This window comes from Octodon degus, unplaced genomic scaffold (genome assembly GCF_000260255.1).
Source record: "Octodon degus isolate 3935 unplaced genomic scaffold, OctDeg1.0 scaffold00092, whole genome shotgun sequence".
NCBI lineage: Eukaryota > Metazoa > Chordata > Mammalia > Rodentia > Octodontidae > Octodon > Octodon degus.
Genome location: NW_004524668.1, coordinates 2,282,476 through 2,290,934, shown reverse-complemented (window position 1 = coordinate 2,290,934; position 8,459 = coordinate 2,282,476). Strand labels below are relative to the sequence as shown.

Sequence of the window (8,459 nt, the reverse complement as noted above, 5' to 3'; positions counted from 1 at the left end):
AGTCCCCCCTAAAGTGTGGCTGACAGTTGCTGATGACTTTTATCAGCATTCAGAGGCTGTGATTTTTCTCCTCAGCACCTTACCTACCTGTGGTACAGGATAGCAGTCAAAAGCATGGATTCTGAAGCTATAGACTCAAGTGAGTCCTGCCCTGCTGCCTTCCTAGAGCAGGTAGCCTGCCCTCACACTTGTGGAAGAGATATAACTGTACCTGTTACTGTAAAACAGGTAGCAGAGCAAGCATTTAACCATCAGAGAGGCTGATTTGTTCCAGTGAATGTGACTTTATAGAAATTAATGTTTGTTTTATTCTCCCTGCAGCTATTGAAATATTTGAAGAAACTTTCCACCCTACCTATTACAGTAGACATTCTTGCGGTAAGAATTACATATTTTTATCCCATCTCCTTCCCACTGGAGAGTATACAGGAAGCTTTAGAAGATGGGCTTTGGAAGTGAAAGAAACCAGATCCAAAATCTACATGTCTTATGATCTTTTTTTTTTTTAAATGAAATCTCCAGAGTAAGCAAATCCATCGACAGAAAATAGATGAGTGGTTGTCATGCTGGGGGGATTGAGACAGAGTCTCTTTCGGGTGATGGAAATATTCTGGAATTAGAGTATGATAATGGTTGTGCAATATTAGGAGTATTCTGGAAACCACAGAGAGTTATGTATTTAAATGGTTAAAATGGCAAAGTTAGCTGGGCGTGGTGGTGCACATCTGTAATCCCAGCACTGGGAGACTAAGGCAGAGGAGGATCCGCGGGAGCTTGAGGCCAAGCCAGGGCAAAATAACAACAACAGTGGTAAATTTAATGTTGAGTGGATGATTTTTGGGGGGGTTGGAGACTTTGCTGAGGAGTAAATCCAGGGCGTGGCATGTGCAAGGCAAGTGACCTGCCTCTGAGTGGAACCCTTAGCCCTATTATATAATTTTATTTGAAAATCACAATGAATGAAAAGAACATTGACAATGTTTAAATCAAATTAAATGTATCTATTTTCTTTCTTTTTGGTGGAACCGGGGATTGCACTCAGGCCCTTGTGCTTGCCAGAAAGCGCTTATTCTACTGAGCCATCTCCCAGCCCCCAAATGTATCTATTTTCTAAAAAAAAAAAAGGTTACAAAATAAACTTTTATTGTATTGCCTGAAAACGGAAAAAAAAAAAAAATTGGCTTCAGTATGTATTAGTTCTGAGTTCAAATCCAAGTTCTATGATTTTAGGCTGTGCCTCTGTAAACTGATTCCTGCCTCAAAGGTAAAGACTGAGAGGCTATATGCAGAGCCTAGCATCGCCTAATCACTTCTGTTATTGGTTTTTGGTTTTTTTTTATGAGCAGAATATATTTATTGGGGGAAAGAAAGCTCCCCAGCTTTTGTTATTGTTTCTAAAGTTCTGAGGATGTCTGGATGAAATGTTTCTCTGAATGTGTGTTCTTTACTACTGTGTCATTAGTGATTTGGCCTAGGCAACAGAGTAATGAATGGAAATTGCAAGATGTAGTTTAGCAAGTATTTGTTCCCTTTCTGAATTTCTGAAGGTAAGAGGCTTGTTTCCCAGACCTGGGCTTGTTCAGTAACGTCTTTCAATTGCTTTGTTACATTTGTAGGAGACAGGGGTTGGGAAGACGGTGAATAGCTTTCGAAAGCATGAGCAAGTTGGGGACTTCGCCAGAGGCCTTGTGGCCCAGTGGAAGAAGCTGGTGCCTGTTGAACGGTAAGAGCATCTTTTGGTTTGTGAAATGGTTTTCTTTATCTTGTTATTTAAAATACCTGCTTTACATCTTTTTTTTTTTTTTTTTTTTTGGTGGTACCAGGGATAGAACTCAGGACCTTGCACTTGCCAGGCAAGCAAGCACTTACTCTACTGAGCTATCTCTCCAGTCCTAAGTCAATTATTTTTTATTTTATTTATTGGTAGTACTGGGGGTGGAAGTTGGGACCTTGTGCTTGCCAGGTAGGAGCACATGCCACTATGCTGTCTCCCCGGCCCTATCTCAATTATTAAAAATCATTATCATTATGGTATATTAGAAACAATTTTTTTATTTTTCTGTATTTTAGGGAAGGGTCTACAGGGTGTTTAGGGTCTCACTATTAGATTGGACTCGTAGTGATCCTCCTGTTTACAGCCTCCCAAGTGTTAGGATTATAGGCATGTGCCACCACACGCATTCTCAATCGCCATCTCAGTGCGCCCCGGGCATGAGGCCAGCAAGGTAGGCTTGGGATCAAACCCCCGGCCCCTGCGCCTGCAAATTTAATCTGCTGAGCTATTTGGCTGGCTCTAGAAACAATTTAAAAATAGAGAAGATAAAATTTCTGTCACTGAAGGGTAAGCACTATCCCCAGTTTGGCATGTATCTTTTATGCAGGGGTTGAGACAGGCTCTTGCCCTGCAGTTTGGGCTGGTTTTGAGCTCACTTTGTAGACCAGGCTGGCCTCAAACTTTCAGCAATCCTGCTGCCTCAGCCTCCCAGTGCTGGGATTATAAGTGTGTACTGCCACACCCAGCAATTTGAGATGTTTCTAATTGCTTTTTGTTTGTTTTGGCTCTGGTTTTAGAGCTCAAACATCTGGGCCTCACACATGCCAACCACATGCTTTACTCCCTGAGTTATACCCAGCCCTTCAAACTTTTTTAAAAAATTATTTATTTATTTAGTTATTTGGTACACGGTCCCACTTCAGAAGCTCAGACTCAGTGATCCTCCTATCTCAGCCTCCCCAGTGCTGGGATGATAGGCATGTGCCACTGTGCCTAGTTTCTGTGACCAGCACACCCCACCCATCCAGCATTCCAGGCTGGCACAGTATGTGGTCCAGGTTCAAACCCTGGTCCTTGCACTTGCTGGGCAGGTGCTTAGCCCGCAGAGCTATCTCCCTATCCAAGCTCTTCAAAGTGTGTAAAAGGAATTATTTTATTTTTAATTTTTTTTTGGCAGAACTGGGGATTGAATTCAGGTCCTTGTGCTTGCCAGCAAGCACTTATTCTACTGAGCCATCTCCCTGGCCCCAAAGGCATTTTTAAAAATCTCCCTTTTTATGGAACAAATTAAACATATTCCTGTATTGAGAAAACATTTGAAAATTTCCATGTTTCATATCCACAAGATTTTATTTATTTATTTTTGAGAGACACGGTCTTGTTTTGTATGTAGTTCAGGCTATCCCTGAACTCTGTGTAGTCCAAGCTGGCCTTAAATTCACAGCAGTCCTCTTGCCTCAGCCTGAATGCTTGGATTACAGGTTTTTTGCATTTGTGTGCGTGTGCGTGCGTGGGCGGGCTTACTGGGAAATGAACCCAGGTCTTTGGTTCTTCACGTCTTCAGTGTTGGTACAGAGCCCAAGTTGCCCAGCTTATACTTGAACTTGCTTTTCTTCCTGAGCTTCCCAGTCCGATGAAATTGCAGGTGGGCACCACCCCACCTGGCTGAGTTCCTCTAATTCTTTTGTCCTTTTCCTTTTATTAGTATATGGTTGCAGTATATAATGATTGCATTCATCATGGGGCGTTTTCCCAGAGCTTAAATTTTGTTGAGTACTTCTTTTTTGGTGGTGCCGGGGATTGAACTGAGGACCTTGCGCTTGCCAGGCAAGTGCTTATTCTACTGAGCTATCTCCCGACCCTAGTTGAGTACTTGAAGCATCACCCTCTCACGTTCTTACTGTGCCCTTGTTTCTGACTCTGGCTCTTCATCTTTTGTGAGTTCGAGGCCTGTGACTTTGAACAGAGGTGACACTGAGATGTATATCTGCTCTTTTAGAAACAATGAGGCTGAGGAACAGGACTTTGAGAAGAGCAATTCAAGAAAGCGCCCTCGGGAAGCTCTTCAGAGAGAGGAGGAGATGGAAGGGGACTACCAGGAAAACTGGAAAGCTTCCAGCAGCCGGTCCTATAGCCCTGAGCACAGACAGAAAAAACACAAAAAACTCTCGGAGCTGGAAAGACCTCACAAAGTGTCTCACAGTCATGAGAGGAGAGAGGAGAGGAAGAGGTGTCTCAGAGTGTCACCTGCATACTCTTCAGACCCCGAGTCTTCTGACTACGGCCATGTCCAGTCCCCTCCGTCCACTGGCAGTCCTCATCAGATGTACACGGACCATTACAGGTCCCCAGAGGAGGAGCATGAGCCCACTGTTCCACATCAGAAAACCGGAAAAGGCCACAGTAATGCCTTTCATGATAGACTAGGGGTCAGCCATGAGCGACACCTGGGTGAAACCCATGGGAAAGGGACCCTGAATCCAAGCAAGGAGCACAAATCTTCCCACAAGGAGAAACGCTCCGGGGAAGCCAAGAGCGATGAGAAGTCCTCTTTGGGCAGAGAGAAACCACATAAGTCTCTCTCCAGAGAGGAGAACCGAAGGCCACTGTCAGGGGACAGTGTCAAGGAGAAACTGCCCTCCAGTGCCAAGAAAGAGAAGGAAAGAGAAGGTAGCAGCCTCAAAAAGAAGTGTTTGCCCTCTGTGGAGGTTGTCTCAGACAACCACCTTAAAAAATCAAAGCACAAGGAGCCTGAGAAAACCAAGTCAGACAAAAGCAAGCAAAGTGCGGATGGCTTAGACGTGGGGAAAGGGGTGGGAGACTCTTCCAAAATGAGAGAGAAGGTTTCTAACAACCTCAAGACTCAAGAAGGGAAAGTAAAAACCTCCAATTCAGAGAGGAAGTCACTGACCTCGCTCCCTAAAGTGGAGGAGACTGACGTGGATGACGAATTTGAGCAGCCCACCATGTCGTTTGAGTCGTACCTAAGCTATGACCAGCCCCGCAAGAAAAAGAAAAAGGTGGTGAAAACTTCAACCACAGCACCTGGGGAAAAAGGACTTAAAAAAAGTGGTTCTAAAAGCACTAGTAAAAACTTGGACTCAGTTCAGAAATTGCCCAAAGTGAATGAAAACAAATCTGAGAAGCCACAGCCAACTGGAACCGATTCAGCCAGGCTGAGAAAGGTAACCCTTTAGGCCCTAGTGGCAGCCCACTCAGGACCCAAGGCCCTGCACGGGCACGGGGTCCCTCCGCCGCGCCTCAGCTTGTGTGTATGTGGCCTGTTGAATTTCAGTTTGCAGTGAATTTCCTCCTGGTCTCACTAGCTGTTGGGGTAGATAGAAATTTTCTGAGGCATCCCACTGTGGTGGGCCCAGCCGTATGTATTCCCTGACTCCTCCAGCCTGGATCTGCCTGGGAAGTGTGCTTGCTGATGCTTTTAAGAACTGACTGTAGGGGGGGCCGGGGAGATGGCTCAGTGGAATAAGTGCTTCCCTGGCAAGCGCAAGGACCTGAGTTCAATCCCCGGCTCCACAAAAAAAAAAAAAAAAACAAAAAACAAAAACAACTGACTGTAGGGAAGAGCCATCTGTAGATGGGGGCTCGCCATCACTGCTTCTCCTCTGCAGGTCCCCCCTGAAGCACTGCCAGTGTTGCCAGACCTCCCGTTGTCTACAATCCAGGCCAATTACCGCCCGCTTCCTTCCCTTGAGTTCATGTCATCCTCCCAGCCAAAGCGAAAAGGTAATGTTCTGTGTCATTTTTCTTTTCTTTTTTTTTCGTACTGGGGATCGAACTCGGGACCTTGCACTAGCCAGGCAGGCGCTTAAGCCCCTGGGCTATCTTACCCAGCCTCTGTATCTTTTTTATTTTAATTTTTTTGGCGGAACTGGGGATTGAACTCAGGTCCTTGCACTTATTCCACTGAGCCATCTCCCCAGCCTGCCTGCCCCCCCCCATATACATATATATATTTTTTTTTTTTGGTGGAACCGGGGATTGAACTCAGTATATATTTTTTAAAATAGGAAAAAATGTAAAACGTCATTCATGACCTATTCCTGTGACACCCTTACTGAATGCAGTTCCTAAGAGTGTAGGCTACTAGTTCTTTTCTTTTTTTCATACTGGGAATTGAACTCAGGACGTTGCATTTGCAGGGCAGGCATTTGTGCCATTGAGCTATATCCCTGGCCCTGGTTTCTACTAGTTCTGTAACCCTGGATAAATCTTTTTCTGTGCCTGGCATTGAACCCAGGACCTTGTATGCTAGTAAGTGCTCTACCAGTCAGCTACATCCTCAACTTCAGCCTTGGATCATATCTTACTTTTTTGGACTTACAGCTCTGTAAATGAGAGTAATGGCATTTACCTCAGGATGAAGTAGTTTCAGAAGTGGTAATTCCAATAATGTGTTTAGCTCAAGATTTTCACATAGTAAATATTCAGTAAATTTTAGCTGCTGCTACTGTTAGTAACTTTTTTTTTTTTTTACGGAACCGGGGATTGAACTCAGACCCTTGCACTTGCCAGGCAGGGAAGTGCTTAGTCTACTGAGCTATCCCCCCGGCCCTATTAGTAACTTTTTATTCTGTATGTGATCTACACCTTTAAAAAAAAAAAAAATTTTTTTTTTTTTAAAGGCAGGGTCTCATTATATAGTTCAGCATGGCCTTGAACTCAGTGATCCTTATGTCTCAGCCTCTTAAGTACTGGGATTACAGGTGTGTGCCACCACAGTCGACAGAAATCTCTACTTTTGATAGCAAAAGAATAAGAACCCACATAATTGTCCATCAGCAGGAGACTGACAGGTAATTGTGGCTCATCCACACATCAGTCTCTTACTCCACTGTGCGCTGTATGGGCAGTAGCGATGGGCAGGCCCGGCACACTCTAGAATGCAGTGAGTGGCCAGGCGTGGTGCATGCCTGCAGTCCCCACATTCGGGAGGCTGAGGCAGAAGGATCCCAGGTGTGAGCCCAGTGAGACTGACTCAAAAGATTAAAAAACAGTGGAGATGTAATTCAGTGTAAAGACCGTGAGTACAGTCCTCAGTACTGACTGCCTGTACCAAAGAAAGTAAGTGAAAAAAATGATGCATTATAGTATTTTAAACTAATTGGTTTAAAAAAGGAATAAGGTACATGTGTGCTTATTTCTCAGTCCTGAGAAACTGGCGCCATTGTCTGAGAAAAGGAGTCGGGGAGGCCGAGGATGGGAGGAAGGAGATCGTTTACTCTGGCCTGGGCCTTTTGTGATACCTGCTTGGGTTTTTCTTGCCCTGTAGCATTCTCTTCGCTCCAGGAAGAAGAAGAAGCCGGGTTCACGGGGCGCAGGATGAACTCCAAGATGCAGGTGTACTCCGGGTCCAAGTGTGCCTATCTCCCCAAAATGATGACCCTGCACCAGCAGTGCATCCGTGTGCTCAAGAACAACATCGATTGTGAGTCACGTGTCTCCTGGGGCTGGATTGCTTCGGGGTTTGGCTGCTGTTCAGTGCTCTCACCTCTGCTTCCCCGCAGCCATCTATGAAGTGGGAGGAGTCCCCTATTCTGTTCTTGAACCCGTTCTGGAGAGGTGTACACCGGAGCAGTTGTACCGCATAGAGGAATACAATCATGTGAGTGTCCTGTGCAATTGGGAGGACAGTGGCTTCGGGCTCTTGTCCCATGTGCACTGTGGCTGAGGGGCAGGCACGTGGTCAGGTCACTTGCCTGCGCATGTTGGGGCTGCCTGCTCCATTTCAGCAAGCATAATAATTTTAGCACCTGCTCCTAGTGTCTTAAGTGGGCCTCTTGGGTTAGAATCAGGGTGGGATTTAAAGAAAGTGAAAAACACTTCAGCACCTCCCTTGAGCTTGTCTAGTCGTGAGGGAGAATTCTGGCAGCAGAGCCCCTGGGACCCAGGGAGAAGTCTGTTCACTGTTGACACTAAGGTATCTGGTGACTATAAGAGAGCACAGCTTGGCTAGGTGTGTTGGTGTCTGTAATCCCAACACCCTGGGAGGCTGAGGCAGGATGATTTGAGCCCTGTCCGGGCAACTTAGCAACTTAGACCTTGTTTCAGAGTAAAGCAGAGCTGGGTGTAGTTCAGTATGGCCTTGTGCAGAGGCCCAGGTGCGGTCCCCAGCACGCGGAGCGGTGGGGAGCACAGGCTGTCTCCCGGAGGCCTCATGACCTTCTGAATCCTGTGATGGGGGTACAGTCAGCGGGCTGCATTCGCTGTCACAGCGTCTGAGAGATTGGCAGCATATGGTCCTGTTGCGGCCCCTGGCTATGGCTGTTCGTTACAGTGCCGTGGAAACACTTGGTTTGACATCCTCTCAGCTCCACCCTGAGCTGATTTCCTGTAGGAAAGCACCAAGTCTAACCTAGTTTTTGTGTTATCTTCTCTAAGCCATCCAAAAACCACTAGACGAGTACCTCAGTAGTAATATTTTAATCTTTTTTGGCAGTTACTAGGAATCAAGCTCAGGACCTTGTACTTATCATAAAGGCACTTGTGCCACTAAGCTGTATCCCTGGACCCAAGAAGGCCAATTTTTTTTAGGGGAGGTTTATTTTCTGTTTTTGATGCCGAGGACCAAACCCAAGGCTTCCAGCTTGCTAGGCAAGCATTCTACCACTGAGCCAAATCCCCAGCCCCGCAAGAAGGTAGATTTTTTTTTTTTAAACATTTATTT

The 8,459-nt window shown here is 45.8% G+C and overlaps 1 protein-coding gene across 1 annotated transcript in view; it reads left to right on the top strand.

The window, feature by feature from the left end:
- Positions 1–297: 297 nt before the first annotated feature.
- Eloa (elongin A) overlaps positions 298–8,459 on the top strand; it is a 12,949-nt gene continuing 4,787 nt past the window's right edge. The window contains exons 1-6 of the mRNA XM_023722445.1: positions 298–378; positions 1,617–1,723; positions 3,774–4,959; positions 5,404–5,518; positions 7,065–7,220; positions 7,300–7,397. Coding sequence (XP_023578213.1) covers positions 298–378; positions 1,617–1,723; positions 3,774–4,959; positions 5,404–5,518; positions 7,065–7,220; positions 7,300–7,397 — 1,743 coding nt within the window. The remainder of the gene's footprint in view (positions 379–1,616; positions 1,724–3,773; positions 4,960–5,403; positions 5,519–7,064; positions 7,221–7,299; positions 7,398–8,459) is intronic.